The sequence below is a fragment of the Drosophila biarmipes genome, chromosome 2R (genome assembly GCF_025231255.1).
Source record: "Drosophila biarmipes strain raj3 chromosome 2R, RU_DBia_V1.1, whole genome shotgun sequence".
Classification (NCBI taxonomy): Eukaryota; Metazoa; Arthropoda; class Insecta; order Diptera; family Drosophilidae; genus Drosophila; species Drosophila biarmipes.
The window spans coordinates 21,497,557-21,522,121 of record NC_066615.1 but is presented as its reverse complement, the minus strand read 5'-3'; the positions used below and the strand labels follow the sequence as shown (position 1 = coordinate 21,522,121).

The 24,565-nt window shown below is 40.0% G+C and overlaps 1 protein-coding gene across 4 annotated transcripts in view; it reads right to left on the bottom strand.

Moving 5' to 3' along the window:
- The window catches only part of LOC108022749 (uncharacterized), a 39,252-nt gene that overhangs the window by 10,693 nt on the left and 3,994 nt on the right, over positions 1–24,565 (bottom strand). Inside the window, exon 1 of one of the 4 annotated variants that reach the window (XM_050888251.1) lies at positions 23,412–23,649. The exons of 2 other annotated variants lie outside the window; for them this stretch is intronic. In XM_050888251.1, the coding sequence (XP_050744208.1) occupies positions 23,412–23,414 (3 nt within the window). In that variant the 5' untranslated portion in view covers positions 23,415–23,649. Of the gene's footprint in view, positions 1–9,145; positions 9,489–23,411; positions 23,650–24,565 lie in introns of those variants that run through there. One more of the 4 variants, XM_017091846.3, reaches the window with a different exon arrangement.

Below are 24,565 nucleotides of genomic sequence, written 5' to 3'. Positions count from 1 at the left end.
ACTCCGAGCGCAGTGGAAAATGTGTTAACTAATTCTAGGTAATTTAACCAACGGCTGATAAAACCGAAACCAAACCAGGGGAAACGCTCCCCTTTGGCATTGTGTTGACGCCTTCTTTGTATAGTTTATAACGTTTTATTCGCCTCTATTTTTTCCCCCTAATTTACGTAAATTGTCGGAAAAGAGCGGGTGTGCCATCTTGGGTGCGTGAGGTATGTAAGCCATCTTGGACCTAGACTACAAAGACACCGGAAACAGTTCCACGAAGCCGACTTTATAATTCGCCTTTAAAGTGTGCAACGAGCGTATTAGAAATTCGTCGAGCGCCAGCCATATCTCGGGGCACTTTCATTCCCATTTGGGCTTTAACTATTAATTAGACACACATTTGCCCACATGGTGTCCGGTTTCAGTGATTTGCTGAACAAATTTACTTAAGCATTTGATTAGGCCCAATTGATAGTAACACAAGAACAAATACGCACTCATAAAGATAGGTACACACGTTTCATCCATATACGTTCGCATGTAGGCATGTCTACGAAGACTGGGTGCAGTCATGAGTATCCAAAAATAATCACCTGGCCTCTTATCGAACTAAATAAATATTAAATTGTAATTAAAGTCATGGGAACGAGGGGCTCGCAGGCGTATGTATGTGTTTGCCTAGCTAGGTCAACAACAAAATGTTAAGACTACACATAATTTAAAGCTCTTTTGTTTATCGATGTCGCACACCTCGGCGTGTTTTTGTATCTGTAATTGATAAATAAGTCGTCGAGACTTTGCCTAGCATTAAGTCAACTGATATTTAATTGCTAATTGCATCGTTTAGGGAGCTTACGACCGTCCGGGCTCCGTCCACTATCAATAAACTAAACTAAGTACCTTTGATAGATAACCTTAATTAAGCTGTCCGGCAAATCGAATTCTTTGCATTTCTTTCAGCTTTTCAAGTGACAAAGCTGCCCAAGGCGCCCACAAACAAAGCCCCATATGCCCAAGGAAAACAGATACAACACGAAAAGAGATACAAAGCCACAAAACAACGAAAAATTTGTTTGTAGTGCACACCTGGACGCAGTTGGGTATCTAGATATTAGAATCTAGTCTGCCCGGCAACAATCCGCGTCCGTATCCACTGATATCGAACTGGAGTTTGGAGTTGGGAGCTCGGAGTTGCCGGCTGGGGTCGTGGCTGTAGGTCCAGTATCTGCATCTGTGCGCCCGAATTTCCACCTCGATTATTATGCGCAAGTGTGACGCATGAATCATACTTATAACCCATATAACCCATATAGCCACTTATTTGCGGCCGCCGCCGCGGTTTGCCATTTGCCCGAAAAGTCATGCGCTTTAAATTTTAATAAATTAATTTTTGCCTTTTGCTTTAGTTGCCTTTTGCCCGATGACTACCTCTAGTATAGTTCGAGATGCATATGTGCCTCAAATATGACTGGTCGGGCAATTAGTCGGGGAATATGAGTGCAGTGTGCTCTGAACAATTCCCAGTTCGGTGGGGCATCCATCGTCTCCTTATACGAATGGAAATGCTTTATGGCTAATTTATTAATTAGAAAAGTATGCGACGGGTAAACATTCTTCTAGTTTGCCAGACGACTTGATTCCATTTAATGCAAAATCTTACCTTTTACCTAAAGATACTTTTGTTCTCAAGAAGCATTGCGAAATATAACATCTTAATATTAAATTTTGATATTTTATTCAGACCAAGCTCTTCCCATTTATTGCTAGATTGTACCTTTCAGCTGCAGATTGATTTAGCGTACACTCCTCGCAAATATCAAACGCAGATGCAAAGACTGCGAATGATGAATAGTTGTTGCCCAATCGAATACCCAAATCAGCTGTCAGCCTCAAATTAGTCGGTAAAAAAGGAAGCTGAGCTCAAATCTCTCTCGGGTTGTGTACCCATAGTCTGAGAGTTTGCCTGTTTTTGCCTTAAATCAATGCCAAATGGATGGCTGACCGAAGAATATTTGAAATTCAGCATAAAAACGCTGACGACACTTTTAATCCTAAGATCGAGACTAAAGTCAGGGGGAACTCAAGGTGGGGGAGTGCTGGTCCGTGATCAAATCTCCGATGTTAACGCGCATACCTGCGTGGCGACGATCGTGCGATCGCATCGGGGACTCGTATTAAAATATATAACATCCTCTGCCCACTCCCTCAGTGCATATCCCCTCGGTTTCCCAATGGGAACCTCCAGTCGTAGAATCAAGATTAGGTTTTAATAATTCCGAGTGAGTCGCTCTCGCTTCCTCTTCGCCTGAAAACACATATCTGTCGAAGTTACCGAATCTGAGACGTGTGAGGGATTAGCAGTCTCTGTGTGTTCATGTCGAAATATCTCCCGATTTACTTCGAGTAAAAACTGAAATCATGTTACTTTCGGATTGGTCTCTTTGCTCTCCCTCTGACAAATTCGAAAGAAATTAAACAAGCTGGAGTACTGGGAAAAAAGGGGTGTGCGAGACGAAAGGAAGTGGTGGCTTCTCTTCGCATGGAGCTATTAAAATACAGAACACACCCAAAAAATATTTTAACGACAACGAAAACAATCAAAAGCGAGAAGAAGACCGAGGCTCAGAAGCGCAGAGGGACTCTGATGATGATGACAAAAGGCAGATCGGGGTGACAGCGCGATTTATGCCTAAATGGTACGCGTTGAAGCATAAGTTATGCCAGCGAGGAGCACAAAGTATCTCGCAGATACGAGCCAACGGCAGGCAGCGGCAATTGCCAGGCTTAATCATTACTGCGTACATCTGGAATCGAAGTGGAAGGTACTTAGAGGGCAAAAGAGAGCTAATATCTTTGAGATAAGGATCGCAGCAAGATGCTTTAAGGTTGGGTACTTTACTAATGATGTCTTTGATTCTCTTCTTTTAAGTAAAGTGCTAAAGGTACTTAATTTTTCCTTAAGGACCTTTCCCTCTAAGGGACACCAATCTATACGAATTTATAGGAGTAAGCCTAAAATATTATACAAATTTCCTCAAGATACTGCCTTTAAAATGTCTTGTAAAGTTCCTTAGAGAGAATAACAGCCGTTTCCAACATTAGAAGCACATCACAATTAAAATTCATAAGAAGTATCTCCCCCTCCTGCGTTCATTTTCGACCTTAGCCCGACTTTTACAGAACTCTAGCCCACGAATTAGCTCCAAAGGACCAACGGCCTTCGGCTGAAGTATTTCTTGAGTTGAGTTTTTGAGTCCATATCACACAGCTGTCATTATTCCAATAACTGGTTGGACATACAGACGCACACATTCGACATTCGGCAGGGCAAATAAAAAACCCGAGCAATGCGCAGTTGTTGAAATTGTATTGTACAAAAGGAACAGAACGGGGGAACTCGAACTCAGCCTCGAACACACTCATAATCACAGAAAGAGACGGGTGGTTCGAGTGCGAAAGAGACCGGGCCGGGCTCACTATAAAATGTTAATCCTATTTTATTAAGTGCACGCCATGCGAAATGCTGAATTCCCGGCCACGACAATGAAGATCATTATGAGGATGATGACGCCGTCGACAACCCCTTTGGTGCTCTGCCAGCCCTGGCCTTGCTCTTTTTCACCACTAACTGGATGCCAGGGACCCGCTCCCCTATATCTCGCCCCTGACCATATATCAACATTAGCTAATCTCGGTATCAAGCGAAAAATTCCTATTAATTCAGCGAAACTTCAAACGCAACTGAAGGGTATAGAAGAACGAGAGTCGAATGTGGGCCAAGTTTCAAAAAATCAGACATCTGCGAGAGAGTTCTACTTTGATCTTCAGTTTTATAATAGGATTTTGGGACTTTAAAATTAGACAGGCCACAGTATATCATTATTACATATGCTTTGAAAACTCGATTCCTAATGAACTTTGATGAAACATTTTTTATAATAATATTATCTTAGATCGGAATGTTAAGAATAAAGCTTAGAGTATAAAATTACCATAGTCTTCACTTCTCTTCTTAAAATATTTAACATTTTTATTTTTTATACCTTTATAACAATGTATTTCAACTCTAAACCATATCCGTTTTTATTTTTTTTTAGTTTTAGGTGAGTTTGAGGATAATTTCAGAGCTACCAGCTCATCTTTTTACTGCTTATAAATCGTTTATAGTCAAAACATAAAATCTGCCCACATTTTAGCTGAACTGTTCCACTTTCTGTCATACTGTAGAAGACAAATCTTGGGCGTTGGCCCGGCTACCTGCGATGATTTATGTTGTCCTGTGCCGATCATAATTTAGGAACATTTCAAGGCAATCGAGATGTGCTCTCATCACTGGGCCCAATAATATTGATATTTTCGGGGCGAGCAAAAGGCAGAAAATGCGTTTCCATTTCACGATTATTGTGACTAATTGCGTTTGATTGTCAATTGGTTTGCATGTTGCAGACAAATAAATTAATGGCCCACCAGAGGGAAAACAGGGAGCGGGAAACCGAAGTTGAGCGGGCCTTTGGCCCGCATGCAAGCACATGGAAAAGCTGGCGGCTTGGAAAATGCAAAGCCACGAAATTCGGTGGCGCGAAGAGTTTACCCCCAAAAAGAAAAATGCAGGGGGAAAAGAGGGCCTCGGATCGGGTTAAGCGGCATGCCCAATTCTCGCATATGGAGGGAAAACAAACATATAGCCAGAACGCGCCTGAGGGTACCACCATATTCGTAAGTCGATTGCTATTAATTCGTTACTTAATTGCTTCTCTTATCGAGAGCCCGAGTCGCGTTCTTAGTTGGGTGAAATGTGCTTCGCCTTGTATTTCATAGTCGCTCATTGAAAATAATTAAAATTAATTAAGACATTCTCCTCGGGGCTTGCATGCATTGCCTAACCGTATCTATAAATTTAAATCGTCGCTAATTGAGCGACTTTCGGGTGACGTCGCGGACTTTGCCTCGATACCCCGTATGTGTACGAACACATATTCCCTGGCATTTATCTACCCCGAGATGTTGCAATAACTAAGCCGAGCCCGGGCCAAGTGACTGATTTGTCCGAAAATTCTCGTCAGCGGCAATATCAAAAATATGAAACACGTGCATTGATTGATTGCCAGTTTATTGTCTCGACTCAGGGCCGGGGGATTAGGTCCCGAAACCGAAAAGACGGCTTTTATGGGCGGGGGTGGCTCAGGCGTTGTGCCTCGCCGGGGAGGCGATGGCGATGGCGATGGCCACGTGAGGTGGTCGCGTGTGCCCCGGAAAAGCGTGAAATCCCATTGGAAACGACGGTGCGGAATACACAAGCTCAAGCATCATTATGAGATATTCATTTCTGGTTAGTCACTTTTGATAAATCGTATGTTGCAACTGCCATTCTTAATTGGTAATTCAATTACTGGATTTGATCAGCAAAGTGAGGGTAATATATGGAATAATTTTCGTAATATTTATTAAACCCAATCTCATAACACATCACATAAAGTGTGATAGATTTGTGAAGAAAGTATTGAAAGAAGTAAATTTCGATAAACATTTAAATTATTATTTATTCAATATTATGGTATGATTTTTATTACTATTTTTATTTTAATAATATATTTTAAAATACGTTCTTCAAAAGGTGTAATAAATAAGATAAGAGAAAGATCGTTTTACTTTTCTTTTAATATTTTTAAATTATTTATCTAAAAGGGTCAACTCACACTGTCATCTTTGGTTCAACAAGGATGTGTCGATAGATTAAATAAAAGGCCTGGGGCCTAGGCACAACATAAGGTGACTCAACCTGAACCGGCTGCGGCTGTCGCCTGGCTTGACTGACTGACTGACTGACTGACTGAATGACTGCCTGAACGACTGAGGAAGTGGGGTATTGACTGACTGATGGACAGACGAACCGATGAACAGATGGACAAGCATTGTTTGCGACAGGCACTTTTCTTACACTTGCATTAATTTTCCGCTGGGGAAACTATGGAAAACTAAATGAGTGATGGAACGAATTTGCATTCGACATTTGAGGCGTTCACAATCGGAGATGGAAACAAAACCCCAGCCTTAATATCAATATGGAAAATTCCTTAGCCATTAGCATAAACATTTCGATCGAAAGCCTTTCAGCAATTGGCTTTTAAAGGCAATCGGCCATCGCCATGGCTGTCCTCCGATTTCAAGTGTCGATAGGTACACTAATTGTTTATTTTCATCCGATGCTTTTTAAATATTTATAAGCATAGAACCAATAAATAAGACAACTTATTTCCAAAGGCATACACATATGATTCAATAAGGGCGAGCGGGCAACCTTTCAATTTGAATTCCAAATCGAAATTTTTATGGCACTTGGAAATTAAGTAGTCAACCGCAGACACAGATGCACACGCACACACTTGGGGAATCAGATCAAACCCCATTCCAGATGGTGAAAATGAGCCGTAGAAGAAGTTGCCAGCCTGCCACGGCCCCCAACTCACAGATACTCATGTGTGTGCTTTTGTGGGCATTAAAAATAAATTCAAATAATTGCCAATTCAATAGACAGCCAATAAAAAGGGGGTTGGCAGCTGACAAAGCTCCAAATGTGCTCGAATGGTATTTTCGATTAACTGAGTTCTACCAAAAGCTGGCCATGCTAAGAAATGTGTTAGGATTGTAAACAAAATTATGAAAAAAAAAAAAACGAAACAGTGTTTTTTGTTGGATTTCGTATAAATATATATTACAATAACTATTCATTTTAGAGTCCTATAAAGCACTTCTCGTGGCCATTTTCCACTTTCGGTGAACATTGCCAGCTGTTAAATGCATATTTTTCCCATCCCAGCATCCTGTGAAGTAGCCTGATGTCTGGAATCGAATTAATGAGCGGATTTTCCGCGGCAACACGGTCCAAATGGGTAGCCAAGTAATTTTCGATTCGTATTGCTCATTACAGCCATTTTTTGGCCAATTATGATTACGTCGTATAAAACAGCGTATTCCACGATTATCGGCCACGAGTCTTGAGCATGTGTTCGTAAGAGTGGCAATTAATAAAACAAATGTGGTCGTTTTCGTTTCATCTCGCCTCCTGCCGCCCAAACATTTTCCGTTCTGAGTGGAAACATATCGTGCACATTCTCGCCCGACTTTTCAATGGAAAACCAAAGCAAGTGCGGCGGGGAAGAGTGGCAAGAGGCGCACGCCCTGAATGGAAAACGGAAAATGAGGGGTGGCGGGCCATAGGCCATGGCAGTACGGGAATATGATTTGTGTAAAACTTTCGGCTGTGATTAAGCACTCGAAAGTGTAATTGCAGCCGTGTGTGTGCGTGCACTTAAAAATAGCAGCCCCCAACTAAGACCATAACTAAAGCCCATATGGATCTGAACGATCTGCGCGATCGGAACGATCTGGCGACGGCAGCTGGTGGAAAAGTCGGAGCGAGGCACTGCGACTGCGACGACGACGAGTGCTTAGAGTCAATTTTTGAATAATTATGAATCGTTTTTCGCTTTCGTTGTTCTCTAATTATAACAACATCATAATCATAATCGTGATCATACATTCATATTCGGCTGACTCTTCGCGTTTTGCGGCGTTCTTAATGTGCCAAAAGTTTATTTGTATCCCGCCAACATCCACATCCACTCACACACACGGACACAGATACAAATGTATCTCACATATGGCGCAGCATTTTCAATATTTCTCAAACACACCACAATTTTTCTTCTTCGTTTTTCTTCATATTTTGCATTTATTACGATTAATTTGAAAATCGGATACATAACCATTTGATGGCGAAGAATGTTTGACAATTGCAGGCGAATTTGTCTGGTTTTACCCATGGTGATATAAGAACGCTTGGCTTGGATAAAATATATCATTAGTTTTTTTGAACTTCCTCCTTCTCTTAACATTACTTAGTCATATTAAAAAATCGGGGACTTAAGAAAATATTAAGCTGTAGATAGCTGTTTTCCGAGCAACTAATCTAGTGGGGTATATCAGCAGTGTTGGTACACCATTAGGTCCGGACGGACGGTTTTAGTATTTATCAATAGGGAGCATTTAAGAGCTCTTTTGAAAAACGCTTTGGAAACCCCGAGGGATAACGCCTGGAATTTTTGCATACATACATCCGCTGGTCGATTGCTTGGAAACTGGGGATCCTCTGCGAGCGTGATTGTATTAGAGTGGTTTTAGAATTCAGTGGAATCGTATTAGTTTGGAAACGGAAGTGTTACGTCAATGGCTTATTGCTTTATGGGTCCCAGAGCAAATAAATCGCGAGACACAAATCACAGTCGCCTTTTATGGGTGCAGTTCGCTTAAGTTAAGCGAATCAGCAGCGCCGGAAATTATAGAAATTACCGATGCCAATAATATTGAGCAAAAATTAATATGCAAGCAAAGAGATTAAGCTAAATTTATATGTACGTCGCGGCGTCGAGTGCGTGCCAAATAAAAAGTATTCGCCAGTTCTAAATCGGAATATCTCCATCGGTATCTCATTTGTTCGACTTTATAATATGCAATCTAACCCACACAAACGGCAAATGGCAGGTAAAGATACCAAGACATTTGTGAGTTGGCTAATGACTAAGACTAAGGAGTGTCAGTCAAGTCACACAAACTTGGCTAATAAAATAGAAATTAGCCAGTGCGCGCTGATTCATGGGGCGTATGAAAATATAGCACTAGAACGCTTATATTGGGCTATATTCATTTTAGAGATTTTTAGGTGTTATCGCTTTTGGGGTTTGTTTGCTAATGAATGAGTCTCTGTAGTAAATAGTAGTCCATAGAGCCCCAAATCAAACTAGCAAAATAGATTTCTAGCCCTATCAGGGACTTTCATTGCTCTTAAGAACATAGTTACATTTAAGAATTAAATATTTTTTATATTTTGAAAAATAATTTAATATTTTGTAGGTATTTTTTTTAACAGTGAGATAGAATTGTAAAAGCAAAGATATTGGCAAATGAATTTACACATGTAGCAGTTAAAATAGCTGCATCTTTAAGATACATCCAAGCAATGCTATCTCCTTTGTACATTTATAACTTTAGAAGTATCTGCAACTTTAAGATACATCTTTGAACCCCTTTTTTACAGTTTCAATCCCGCTTAAGACCTATGTAAAGCACTTTGATTGTCTTATTCCAGCTAAATATTTACCATTTTGATTGTCTGTTTGTGCGCGTTTGTTATCCTTATCACAAGTCCTGCGAAAAGTTTGGCTTTTGCTTGTTGATAATCCCAAAAGCAGGAGTTTCAAAGTTTTCTTATTTGTTTTGGTTTGGTTTTCAGTAGTTTCTGCAAGCTAATTGCACATGTTCACATTGGTAAATTGGTTTCTGGGTTGTGTAAGCACTCGAGAACCGATATGCGGAATTGTATTTAGTCGGGTGTTCTAGTGGCGGTTGTTTTCTTGGGCGGTTTGATTAGGGGAAGAACGCCGGATGACAGAGCCAAGAACACTGGAATTGCTGCCGCTGCGCGCGTTCGCACTGCTGCACGTTTAGTTACTGACTAAAGGGCCGCAATTCAAAAATTTTTTAAAATCATTCTGCTCTGCCGGCGTCGGCGCCGCCGTCGACGGCGGCTGCGGCAAACACACAACAACAACAATAGCGCAAAACTAATAAAATCAATTTACAAGCACACAGATACGGGGAGAGCCGAAGAGCGTTCGTGCGCCGCTTCGGGAAACTAACGAAACATGCTGAGGAGAGCGCGCTCTCTCGTTCGCCTCTTGGTGTGCGTTGTTATTTGGCTTTGAATGTGGGTTAAAAGTAATGGACAATAGCGGGAATTGTACTTTAACTTGGCTGATTGCTCCGGCTCTCTCTCCGCTCCCACTCTCTTCGTATCTTTGTATCTTTTACTCTCTCGCTCGAGCAGTGTGGGAGTACCAAACGGCCTAAGCAAAACAAAAAGCAAAATGCGGCTACAACAACAGCAACAGTGCGCTCTCCCCAAAAAGAAAACAACAAATACTGAAACAGAATTATTTGCTCAGTCGGCAAAAATATAGTCTTTATTCCCAAAAAAGAAAAGCAAAGAAACGAAGGATGTTGCAGCTGCATAGCATAATTTTGGGTGTTTTCAGGGACCCTCCCCCTTTTTATTTTTTTACCCTACCTTACGTAATCACCTCTGCTATTGCTCGAATTTCACAGCAAACGAATGATTCGAACGAATCGCAAGGAACCCTCATGTCAACGACCGCTACAACAGTAACCAACCCGTCCGTAATTACACACAAAAGTTCCATATCGCATATACATAAATCGCAATTAATCAAGTGCAAGCCAATGCTGCTAGCACTCCCCAGCCCAGCCAGGCAGTAGAATAGCAACCCTCTCAGAACCCGAAGCCGAACCCGAAATAGTAAACCCTAACCCAAGCCTAAGCCCAATTTCAATCCAAATCCCAACAAGTTCAAAAACTCCGACGTTCTGCGAACAATAATTACGCTCGCTCGCACTCGCAGGACCTTCGATTGCCGCCATCCTGCTCGCACCACTCTCTCACAAGCGGCTTCTACTAAAAATGTAATCATTATGCTTTATCGTGATAATCAGCAAAGGCAGCAGTCGCACTGGAAATCGCAGTTAGGAGAAAAGTTTTCATACCCGTTATGAATAGGGTGTCAAAGGGTATGCCCAGTACTCCGGAGTTCCGTCGAGTTGAGTGACAGGAGGTAACGGATTATGCGGGGTTACGTTAGGGATACGGCACGGCATAGTCAAGGTGGGAACGTTGTCACAGATCTTAACCTATCAGAGCATTATAGAAATAATTACCTTCTTCATACAAGAGTTATGGGTAAGGGTTTTATGGAATGGTGGGGGGGGGGGGTTTCGTATATAGTACAATTTGCGTTTTTTAAATAGTTAGTTTAGTTTATATAAAATCAACAAGCTTTATCAATTTGAAGTATTTTAAATGAAATATTTGAAGAAACAGAAGAGTAGTACTGAAATGCGGGTCCCCATACATTAAACCAAATTAAATTGTAAAGAAAATAAAGCTCATAAGTACAGTACTAAAAAACTGCAAAACAATTTAAATCGGGGCAATAACCCGAAAGCAGCTGCTGACACATCCCTTAGCCTAAATAGGGTTCTAATGAACCCCTGACTAATTGATGGGTATCACAGTGCCTGCTTCGCTCACTCGCCAGGACGCAATCAAAGCTAGTATATAACAAAGGAAAACCCTAGCACAAATATACATTCGAACTAGCCAGTAGAGGGAGCGAGGGATATTGTAGGAGTGAGCGAGAGGGAGCAGCTAGCACATCCAACTGGCAAACAAACAAACTAAATTACAACAATTCCAAAAATTTATAATTGTACTCAGGCGAACGCACACACGTACATACACACACAAGTCAAGTTAGAAGTTGAGGAACCACCACCCAAGTCACCACCCCTTGATAAACCCCCACCCCCAACCAACGGTAATAATCATCATTGGCATCGGCATCATCATCTGGGTTTTTTGCCCTTCGCCTCACAATTCGCCATGGAAAAGGGAAATGGGAACTGGGAAAAGGGAAAAGGGAAAAGGGGAGAGCAACTAGCAAAAAAGCAAAAACGAAGGAACAACAACAAAAAAGGCAGTTAAGTTAAAATGTACTTAGAGTTTAAGCGTAACCCCGAAATCCCAACCGAACCCGAAACGAGATTGTGTGTTTTAAGCGTTTTAGTTACCCTTACCCCACAGCCAAGCCCATGCCCATGCCCATGCCCATGCCACCCCTCTCCTGCGCTCATTCCGCCCATCCTGCTCGCTCTTTTGTTGTTCTTGCCCTGCAAAGTCAGCCATCTTGTGCGGCGTTATTAAATTTTATACAAATACTAAAAATGAAATCAAAATTTTCTTATTACAATGACTATTTCGAGACCATCCCCAGCCCACTTCCTCTTCTTCCTGCCCCCCTCCTCGCCGCCTGCTGTCCTTTTCTTTTCCTTTCTTTTCTGCTCGCCTCTTTCATCCAACTTCTGCTTCTTTTCCAACAGCTGTGCCTTGAGTAGATTCGGTCTCCTTCGAAGGGTGGAGGAGTACGAAACTTTTGACTTTACCCTAACTTTAGGAGTTCGCATCATCCTACAAATTTTTTTGGGCGTGGATATTTCCAAAATTGTGTAAAAATTTCATAATGTCATTTCAATTTTTTAACAGTACTATATTTAGTTTAAAAACAAATAGAACTGCTAGAATTGACTTTTAGATTTTTTTTCAATCTTACATAGCATCAACCAAATTCAAATTCTTCTTTTCTGTAGAAAAGTAATTTCCTTAAACTGATTGCTTTTTTTGTGTGCTTTACAAGTAACTTATTATTCTGACCACGAAGCCCAAAAAGTATCTGGTATTTTCCATCGCAGGGCACTAACTAGATCGGTGTCTGTTAAAATTAAAACCGATTCCATTGCTCAGCTCTCGTTTCTGGCAATATGCGACTGTGTGTGTAGAAATGAAATCGTACTTATGCCACTACTTATCGACTGCATTCATTGTTAGGACTACGTAAAACTTTTCAGTTTTTGGCCCCTGTTGACCCCTTGGAACCCCCACCCGTTGGAATGCCAAGCGCTTACTATTCACCCCTTCCCACTCATATTCAATTGAGAAAACTTTCCCTTGGTGGAAGTCCTGTAAATGTCTGAACAAAAATCCATAAAAATCAATTAGAAAATGTTGTAGTCGGGCAGGAAAATCATAGTCGGCAAGCGCGCAAATGTTTTACGACTTCCTGTGGTTACTAAATAAATTTCAGAATTTTTTGATTCTACCTAGCAAACAGGAGATACCAAAATAAGCAACGAGGCTACCTGAGCATACTTAAAATTTTAATTAAACACTGCCAAGGTTCTGTGCCTAAACAAATCTTGCCCGATAAGCCAGAATGCCAGGCGAAGAAACAAATGCCAAAGATAGGATATACGAGCGAAGGACAAGTGATGAATAATACCAATCACGTACGGGGAGGGTTCAGGGCAGGGGAGGGGGGCCACCTTCGTGGCCTAATCAAAAGAGCATTGTAAACTAAGCCAAGACAAGATGAGAATTCCAATTCTGAAAGGATCGTCAAGATCAGGCAGGGAACTCAAAATGCGTAATCTCACACCACCATGCTGCAGCACACAAGAACAACAAATTAAGTGCCGTACACAGACGAATGTGCACTGCACACAAGCGCTCGCTCACCTACACCACACCTTCGCAGGGCTATCTACATAAATCTATGGAATAAAAACATTTTTCATGCGTCCGAGATAGAGAGCGATGCAGTGAGAAAAATGTAGATACAAAAACCGTTACAAAACGACAAAGAAATTCATGATTCGATCTCTTTTTAAGAATAATGCCTACAAATTTTAAGTTTTGGTCTTAAAATTCCCAACTGGTTATAGCACAATGAGCAAAAAGATGAGAGTTAGGGAGCTTTTGCTTTAAATATATAGATAATTTTATTTGACAACTAAAAAAAGTAACTTTCTATATTTAGAAATTATTACATTACCAAAAAAAAATTCTTTAAAATTCCTAAAATATATTTTACTTATATTATAATAAGATAACCATCGCAGATTTCCCCAGTGTAACAGCCCAGAGAGTGATCCATTGGGAGACAATTAGTCGGCCTGAGACAGGCTTCCATCTCGCATCTCCCGATAGCTCGTCCCTCGACTCACCCCTCACCTTCTGGAAAAAGTTGCGTTAAAAGGTCAAGCCGACTCTTTGATATTGAAGCATTGATCTATTGTCCCTCCAGCCCGGTGTGTGTGCATTTTATACGCTCCGTTCTTAGTGCGATATTCCTTTTATTTCGTTGTTCTCTCGGTTCGTACGTTCTTCTTTTTAGTGATTTGCTTCGTCAAAATGATTGATTTGTAGGTGATGAATTACAACAACCACTGAAAACTGAAAGCCGGAATATCTGAGGCAGTCTAAGGTTGGGTTAGTTAAGAGCCAGCCGACAGATAGATGGATTCACGGATAGCCGGATGGATGTGTGAGAAAGGTATGGGACATAGTGAGGATTAAATACAGAATTTTCCATTTAAAAATATCTCTCATTGTTCGCGTTCGTTTTTTCATTTTTGGTTTTGTTCTTGGGTCTTCGTTTGCTCATTTCATTTCATTTTTTTTGGTCAGGGGGAGGCTTAAAACGTTTTCCATAGATAAATCTGATATCGGGATTTGGGAAAATTAATTATTGTAGCCATGCACATTGAACAATGACAATGTGGGAGAGTCATCTCTGAGGGACGGATGCCTGTCATTTAGTTGATGAAATTCTAGGCAGGGCCCAGGACTCCTTTGTAAGCCGGGGATCTCAGGCTAGATAAGAAAGAAATCCCATTAGGTGTGGAGAGTTTTTCTTTTAAAATATGTCTCTTCCTGTGTATTATATGTTATCATTTGAAGGTAATGTAATCAAATCTCCCAAAGTAAGTTTCTTTTTTTTTCTTTTAAATAACGTGGTTTTCCTTGTTATTTCTTATTTTGATGTATTATGAAATAAAATCTTTTGAAGAACACTCCAAAACAAGATTCATTAAAGTTCTTATTTTGATATTTGTTTCCAATTTACAATTACCCCTCACAAATGTTGCCTTTTTGGGAAATTTGCACCATTTCGAGGACCCTTCTCACGCAATCATTCCAGTTCAACAACTCAATTCACCGATCTGACGGGAACATCCCATTCCTCTCCACTCAACTCCAGGGTTACAACCTCCCACCAACGATTCCCAACTGGTCGCAACTAATTCGCACATCTTTCAGCAGTTTAATGCATCATTTCGGCATTTTGGCTTTTCCCCCAAACACTCGAGTTCAAAATAGCTTTGGGAAATATGTAGCAACCCCCTTCTGTCAAGGGTGTACTTCGCGGCTCGTGATGGAAAAAGGGCGGGGAAATTGATGGAAAATTTGTTACCCAAAAGACAATGGCTCTGATTTCTATATGGCCAAACAGAACGGAAGAGGGCGGTGGGCTGCGTGAGCAAGAGTTCCCAGAAAGTTCGTTAATAAAAATCTGAGGGCAAAACCCAAATTCAAATGGCTTCATGGTAATCAAGAATATTTGGACCATTAATACAGTTTCACAAAAACCCATAAATATACAAATATTCACATAGAATTGTGCGTAGATATGATTTTGAATACATTAGATTATTGCCTTGGTTATTCCTTCCCCCATCATCAGCATCATCATCATCAGGGGCAACCCATTCTGCGGCGTATCTCGGGGTAAACATCTCAACTCGAGCTGAATCTTTGTATCTGTATCTATATGCCGGTTTGTTCGCTCAACCCTGCAACTAGAAAGTATCTTTGTGTTGTGTCACTTTTTTCCTTCGGCTTCTTGGCTAAATATGTAAATACATTTGCCTAACTTTAGAGCCGAGCTCTGTGAAATGTGATTTGGCAATCTCTCAATCTGCCGGGCACTCCACAAAAGGGGGAAAAATTGAAATACGCTTTCAACGCCGCTGCGATTTGAATTTCAAATTGTCGAGCGAGTACAGTTTACCCGACTAGACGTCTACAGATGCAGATGCGTAGATACTTTTCATAACTTCCACGACTGCCACCACCCATTTTCACCGACTGGCTCAAATATTGTCACTGCCAGAGGTTTGAATTTGTTTAATAATAGTTGCAGCATCCCCTGGATTAGGACTTCAAAACTGTGCGAGGGTTGCAGCCTCAACGGAATATTGCATTATTAGTAAAAATCAGGGGAAAGGGACACCTGTTCAAATGGTAATTCAATCTCCCTAGTCTAAAATGGAAACTGAGACACACTCCCGGACCTACGGATCGTACTCTTACGCATTCATAATCTGCGAACAAAGGATTTATGCCGAAGCAGCTGCGCAGTTTTTGCAAGACGAAGGATGGCGATTCCTGTTTCTACAACCAAAACAAGGAAACCATAAACCATTAACATGAAAAAAAGGATAACGTGTTTCCTTTGTTATCTCTCCCCAGTCGCTCAGACTCAAAGTCTGTGTTTGTTTGCACAAGACGCAAACAATTTTTACCAGGAACATGATGAGCTACAACAAAAACAACAGAACGAACTACAAATAAAACAAATCCGAATGCCTCAAGGTACGAATCATATGGCTCAGGTAGTCGGCACCGAAGTCGTTCTGCGTTCTAGGTTTAGGGTGTACGACTTCAATTTGGCCTCAGTTCCAGCTCAAATTTAGTTTCGGTCTCAGTTTTGCGTGCGATTTTATACTTATGTCTGGAATTATGGTACAGTTGATCTCGGGATCGGGATCGGAAATGCTATTTGATAGTCGGGCATAATCTGCACCCTTGGGAAGACAACTGCTGGGCGTTTATTCGGGTTTACTGAGCTCGGGATCTTTTATTATAGTTTTGCGCTCGGGGATATATTGGGGAAGCATGCATGTATGCTGATTTGTGCTTCATTGTTCTAATGGTATAAAAGAAATTGAGAAGTCACAATTAAAACCTAATGACAGTTTGATGTATATACCCTACATTTGAAGCTCAAATGTTGAACCCTGAGATAACTAACTTTAATGGAACTATGCGAATTCAAAATGAAATGTATTTATACCCTTCTTTTTTAAAGATTTTCTATATTTTAGTTATATTATTAAGCCTTTTCAAACAAATTGGTGTTTCAAAAAACCTTTCTTATATAGCTTATATAACATAAAAATTTAAAATATTAAGTATTCTAATTTTCAGACATGTTTTCTTTAAATTTAAAGGGTATATAGTATCTGTCAGACAGCATATCTCAAAGCACCAACAACAGAACTTTCTCAAACAGGACATAATGGCAATTATTTCTTAGCTTTCCTTCGGACCCCTAAGTTATTGCTCCCTCTGCTTAGGGGATGTCCCTCATTGCACATTATTGCCCCACACTTTGTGCTGGCATGTTTATGTCCCCGGGATCCTGCCTCATCTCGACATGTGGTCTCTGGGTCGCCAACTGTTGACATTTTACAGTTGCGGTCGCCGTTGCCTGGTCCCTTCTTATCAGCATCAGCAGGAGCAAAGGACGAAAGCAAGGAGCACGCAATATTGTGACAGGCTGCAACACCTTTGGAATCGCGTTGCGGACGAGAGGACACATGCCACTCGGCCCAGTTTCGTTGTGCTGCATATTTAGTGGCATTTAGCTGCCAATGCCCCGTATCCGTGTCCTTATCCACATCCCGGGATCCTGATCCCTAACCTGAATTCGAACCCGAGGCGGGCTTTGAACCTGACCTATGGCCACGAAGTACACATATGCACATGTTACTCGCACGCACGGGCGAAGAGCGAAAACAAAACAGAGACGGAAAGGACGAAGGCAAGGACACGCTCACCTTTTCGTGAGAGAGAGGGAGAGGAAGTGGTGCTGGAAGGAGAGAGGGTCCTGCAGACATGTGTTTGGCCTCTGTTGCTTTCCCTTTTGCTCTCATGCCGCCGGCGCGCCGCTCCCACTCTCTTCCTCTCGACACGTGAGCAAATGTTATTGTCCTTTTTGCGTGCTTGTGTGCGGATGCGGCGGCGCGTGTCTGTGTGAAATGGCCTGTGTGTGCGTGTGTGTGTGGCTGCAACAGGTGTTGTTGCCATTTGTTGTGACGGCTGTTGCCTTCCCGCTTTCTCCGCCAATTCACTAAAATTTGTTAATGAAAGGAGAAAGCTCTAAAGACGAATCCCAAATGAAGATTTCGTTCAAGGACTAAACTAGCCAAAGAATATTTTTCCAAAAAACATATAATTTACAGGGAATAGTTAGGGAAGTCTTTTCAAAAAAAACAAATTTTATAAAAATTGTTAACTTTAAACAGAAAAAAGTAATTAATAAGACAGTACTTACAAAAATTTTCCCAATCAAATTACAACCAATTTTTAATTAAAAGATTAGAAAACATATACTGGCGTACTTTTAATAGAAGACCATTTCTGTCCCCCTGAAAACCAAAGCACTTCCACTTAACAATTCCTACCAATATTTCCCCCAAAAGAAAACCTCCACTCAAATTATGAATTCATTTTTATGAAAAACCCAGTTACTTACGAGCGACAAAGAGGCAACCACATCAATTTAGCTCAGTAAGAACTCCCATGTCTATTTTTTAACGAAAGCCAATGAAAAAGCAACAGAAATAGAAGCAGCCGCCGCAGCAACAATAATAAAAATCAAAATGGGCGCTAGAATAATGCATAAAAAGTCTCAACAAGTCAGACAACTTTGCGCTAAGTACACAATACGTCTCACACACAAAAACAAAAACCCCCATACGAACGCATCTGTATCTATGTTCGGAGGTATGTAAATAGCTATGTACTCACGAAAGCAGTAACCAAATAACCAAAAGCCGAGAACTGAAGCGAAAGAGTGAAAGACAAATTGTTTTCAAACGTCGTAATCAAGAAATGATTTCTTAAAATATGCGCGTTGTCGACTTTTTGAATTCGGACCCATTACAATGGAAATGAAGGGAGGAATGGTGGGGAGACAGTGTCTGTGACCAAAGCGAAGTTGGAAATACCCTAAAAGTTGGGCTAACAAGGGCAGTTCTTAGGAATACTTCCCTTCAGACAGCAGTTCTGGAACAAAACGATTGGAAACGGTGATTCATAACACTAAAAGTCCACACTTTACTCTTTTTTTTTTAAAAAATGTTAAGAATTTCCACTTAAATAATACCAATGTTTTTACTTTAGTCTTTCATCTGGTTGCCTTTGGTGTTTCTTTGTTTTAGTATTTTCCACTATATTATAGTAAAATTCCCAAGGAATTTCTGTATATTACTGTGATTATCCTGAGTAATTCCAGACTGAACTCTTTTCATTTAGAACATCTTAGAACCCTATTTCAATATACACAATTGCTGGAAATAATATATTTTAGTATAAGTTTTTTTTAATCTCATTGCAATATTAAAAATATAACTCTTTTGGAAAGGTTTCCTCTATATCACTTTAACTATCTTTTAAAATTCCAGACTGCACTTTTCCCATTTAGAAGACCTTAGAAACCATTTAATATACACACCTTGGCTGACTTAGCTGACACAACTATATAACCCTTTCAAGACACCAGGTTAGAGTATAGACAATAAGGAAAACCTCCACGGACGGGCGGAGATGAACCGAGTTAGATGAGATGTTCGTCTCCAACAGGAAGCAAAGGGATGCGATGCGCCAAAGGGATGCAAAATGCCCGAAGATAGTTTGATAAATCTCGGAACGCAAGGAGGCGAACGGAGATGAGAACGAAAATAAATCTGGAGATGAAAAGGAGTTTCCGTTCGCAACAACCAGCTGGTTTTTTGGGATTTGACAACTCATTGTTGGCGATAAAGTACAGTTTCCATTCGAATCTGTGGCTCTGAGGCTGCAGCACTTGAACCAATTACGAAAGCCGCGCCCCACTGGCAGGGATATCTATCCATCTGAACATCTATGCGACTCTAATGGAAATGAATAGAATGACACAGAGAAAGCACTCCCGTATCTATCTCCATTTGCCTATATGAATTTATGATTTGGTTACACCATCTCAAGTGTCGCCGTTGGCGCTAATGGCTGTTGTTTACCCGAATCTGAGGAAGGGGCAGCTGGATCCGATTCGGATTGATTGGTGTAATGTGTGCTATTGCTATATGCTCAATGTTCATACATCCCCCGTCGATTTCGGATGGCTCATTGCTTGTTATTCAAGTTGCGCTCGAGCACTTGAGAACCCACAAATTGTCGCGTTTCAATCACCCTCCCAGTTCCTCAATGCTGCCCCAAATTGCCGAACGGATTCGAGTTCCGCTCCATTGTCAATTGTATCTGGGACGGCGTATTCGGTTGCCAACCTCAATCCCCTATCTGGGTCCGGTCGTAAACTTAAGTACAGACCCTTTTCTAACCGAAATGAAACCGAGACTAGTACTTGAGCAAGTTAGGAGACCTCAATTAATGGAAATTATGGAGCACTCATAGGAATATACCAGTTCTTAAGATAATAGCACTCAACTCATCGGAGATAGGAAACGTAAAGGATCCGGAACTCGTAGCTCATATAATTCCCAATTGTCTGTCATGTTTAAGTTTCCTACACATTTTAGATACCTTTGTTACAGTGAGGAATAAAAATATGTATTTATAGAATTTAAAAAATGTATTATTTTTACGAATATGAAATTTTACATTTATAGGCCTCAATAAGTGTGTACTACAACATAAACGTTTTAGAGAAAATATACCTATGATATTTGAAGATATTTTTAGGCCAATCTTAAACTAACAATGTTTTTTACACTTCTGTCACAAACAGTCATTACAATACCACATCAAATATTATTTTGAAAAGGATACAGAATATGAGAAGGCAGTTTCGGGGTTCGACAACATTTATTTAATGCGTTGACAAGGATTTGTTTGAACTGAAAAGGGGAAAAAGGCTAAGCCCGCTGTGCGGGGCGTTGATTGTGGGAGGTTTAATCACCCACAAGTATACCCAGCCACTTTAAACCGCCCTTTTCCCTTTGTCAAGCTCAACAATTGTTGGTATAACTTTTCGGAAGTGGAGAGCATGGGAATTTGGCCATGGGGAGCCTTCTACGAGCAAGAGTAACTCTTTAATCGCCATCGAATGATTCCCAAGTCTAAGTTTAACAAATGCATAAATAACGAATAAGAAAGAGGCACACTCACAGATACAGACGCAGACTAAGTAAATTATCAAAGTTTTAGGCTCCACCCAGAAGTGTTGCTGTGTGGGTGCTTTTATATGTACTATATACACGCCAGCGGACAAAATACTAGTAGTGTTTAAATAGATTTTGAAAATATTTTTATCAAGTTTAAATGTTACTTGAATGCTTGACTACCCAAGAATAGATTAGTTTTTATCTTTAAAAAAACATAATTGTTTTTTAGTTTTTTAAAAACACATGTTTTGTATGTATAGTCTGCCCAGCTTAAATTTTGTTTCACAATGTGACCCTACCAACAAAAACTTGTCCAAAATCATTCATTATAAATTGACTAGGGCTTTACTTTACTTGTTTGCCAAATTTTAATATATATTTAATACAAAAAAAAATTTTTTTAACTTGATTTATATAATATTTATTTATATTTACATTTTTTCCACCGCGACTGTTTCTGTATATACTTGCTGATATGTTCGAGACTCTAACTGGTTTCGTGTTAAATGTAAACAACACTTAAATTAGCGAATAAAAATGTATTATTAATGCGAAAACATGTTTATAAAAGCAACAAATACACGCTCAAATCCAGAATACAGAAGGAGCGAAAGAGGTGGCTGGATGGAAGTGCGAGTGAGAGGGACTAAGCAATTGTTAAAAACAAAAAACAACAGCGTATTGTGTAAAGATTAGGGCGGGGCCCATCCCAAAAGAACAACGAATGACGATAAACAAACGAAGAGAGAGCAGCCAAACAAGTCAGACATTAGTCGAAATTAATAAATTAAATTCGGAATTGGCAGCGAAATACGGTTTTAACATGGCGTCTCAACAGACGCAGAGGAAATCGCAGAATAAATATATATAATTTTATATTTTTTGTAGATTTTTGTATTCTTTATTAGGACCGTCGGTGTCGAATGGCAATATAATCACGTAGCCGAAGGTGGGGAAGAATTAACTTATTATAAATAAACCTATCTGTAGGTACATTCATAAATTCCACACAAAAAGCATTATAAATTTAAAGTGATTGCGAGGTGGCTGATCTTAAAGTAATTATTTTCAAATGTATCTTATGGTCTTTGGATATTTTCAGAAAATTAAAATGATCACAGATAAGACAAGTTCAAAATAAAAGACTTTTTTATTTAAAAGTGTATTAATTTTTAATTAATTTACTTTTTTTTTGTAAGTTATGTATACTAATTTACAAATTCAGAATAAATATTACATAGTTTGGACATTTTGTAGCCATGTACAAGAAGTTATAGACTATTGTAATAATAAGCCACAAAATGCTTATAAATTATTGAAAAATCTGTAGGAGCATGTAATATTTATACAATCATTTTTAAAGTTTTTATTCCAAAATTGTAAAGTGAATATCAGTATAGCAATCCCTTACTAATCTTTAAAGCTGCCCTCGCATTTTAATACGGCCCAAAGCTGTCAAGTTTCCCCTGGCGACCGAAATGCGCTCAAAAACTAGTTTTGAGCCTTTATTTCCATTTATTTTGGTAATTTTGTTGTTATTTCTGCACAAGCATTTTAATTTCAAGTGACGCAGAAGCCTTTGGCTTTTTATTTTTATTTGTCTTGCCGTTCTGCGTTAGACTTGTGGCTGGGCACGTATTAACATACGAAACATACGAATGTATCTCGCAGATACAGATAGACCATATAGCACATACCTTTGCGGCATATTTAACGCACTCGAGTGACAATAATTGAATTCATTATGGGCATAGAAAAAAGTTTTGCGGCTAAGAAACCAGCGGACGGAGAACTGAAAACCGAAATCCGACAACCAAGAACGAGATAAAGGGCGCGGGGCGTACGAGTACTAGGATTAACAATGGCGGGTAATTAACCTGATAGATCCACTGGCCTTGGAGCGCTAAAACCAGAATGCCCCGAGAGTCTGTCACCAATCGTGGAGCTCGTATTCGATTCTGTTACCATTTTTATTTGGGCTACGTGCGGGTTTTACTTATTAGCCCCCTAATTACCATATAGTCACCACATAGTAGCCACTTCTTAGCCATAAAGCGCTCGCTTCTTCTGGCCAGCTTTCTTGCCATGATCTTCGTGCAAGTAAAGTTTTCGCAAACCCAGAAGGCAGAAGATACACAAAAGGAAAATCTTTATCAGCGGGAGGTCAACAAACCGCGGATATCGCTCGAGTCAGTCCCCTATATGCTGCCTTCCTTATCAGATAATTGAGCCGAAGGTAAGCAGAGTGCGCTAGCATTACGTTTGTGACTCAAGAGCCATAAACTTAGCACTCGGCCAACGGTAATTTCAGCCACCATAAAGCCCGTTCTGCAGCGATTTGGGTTTAAAGTTCGTGCTCGGACTATTCGATAATGGTTCTCGGACTTTACATGGCTGGGCTCGACAGAATTTCAACTCAGAATCGAAACTGTACCAATTAGGTATTTTAGAAGAAGGTAATACTTTGAACATTGATAAAATATTCTTCTTTGAAAGTATTACCTTCCAATCCTCATTCAGAATCAGAACAAAAAACACCTAGAAAATAAAACCAATTCGAAGAAAATGTTTTAAAAATATCTTATCATTCCGAACTTGGCTCGAGAACATAACCAAACATTTTCTCAAAATTACATACTTGATCACAGCTTTTTGAGCCAATAACTCCATTATTATTAAATCCATTGCAATTGTATTTGCTCATATAAAAAAGTATATTTTAAACTCACCATAAAAACGTGAATTATTTGTGGAACTGGCCAAATGTGCTAGGCATTTGGCTTTCTTTTGGGCGAGTTATTTGTGAGCCTCTTTGAAAAAGTCCATTAAAAGTTGAGGCACGTTTATTATTTATTTAATTTACACAAATTTTGCGCATATTCGCAAATCAAGTGCAAAATCAAGGGAAGAAATCGGGGGAAATACTCAAAACCGCAAAGACCGAAAGACCAAGAGACCGAAAACCTAAAATCTTAAGCGGAGACGTTAGGATTGGGAGCCAAGCCGAAGGCGTCAGAAAGTGCACTGAAATTGGACGTGGAATCGGGCATTCGAGGAGTGGAAAATATGGAATCGGGCAAAGCTTCACATAAATAATGACTGCTCACACATAAGCTTATATATATACACTCGCAAAAAATGATGAGTGCTGGGTTATGTGTGGGTTTGCATTTAAATCATAAAACTTACAAAACTCAAAACCCAACTAAACAAATGTCTCGGTCGGCCCCATTTTTCCCCACCCTGAACCCTTGTTGCTGCAAAGTTCTCGTTCATTTGAAGAAAATTTGCTGACAATTGCAAGAGATTTTTCTTCTTACTCTACTTTGTTTTTGCCTTCGCCTCGCATTTCGGTGAACGCGCGGGGTGGGGTGGGCCGGGCTGGGAAATGGGGTATTCTTGGGGGCACGAGAGGAAGGTAGTCTTATTTCAATTTACAACCAAGTGACGAAGTATCACAATTCAATGTTTAAAGTTTTTATCACGTTGTGCACAACAACAACTGCGGCAAAAATACAGCGCCACACTCAAACACAACTAACCCAGACAGTAGAAACCCTAAAAGTTGAATCTGTGAACACAATTTTTATTTGCTTAGAAATATATTTTTTTTAACTACTCTCATTATCAAAAGAGTAGCCTAAATATTAGTTTTAATATGAAAATTACAATTTAAAATCTTCTTCTTTTAAATTTAACCTGTTTTTTACCAAAAGAGGTGCAAATAGAAACTTTTTTAAGAAAAGCTTTTCCCAGAAAACATATTTTTTTACATAACTACTTCATTTTACAGGCTCGACAGCTCAAACTTAAATTATTCTAAATGTCCAGCAAACAAATCAATTTATTCAAACCACCCAATAAGCCAATTGTCTCATGTGTA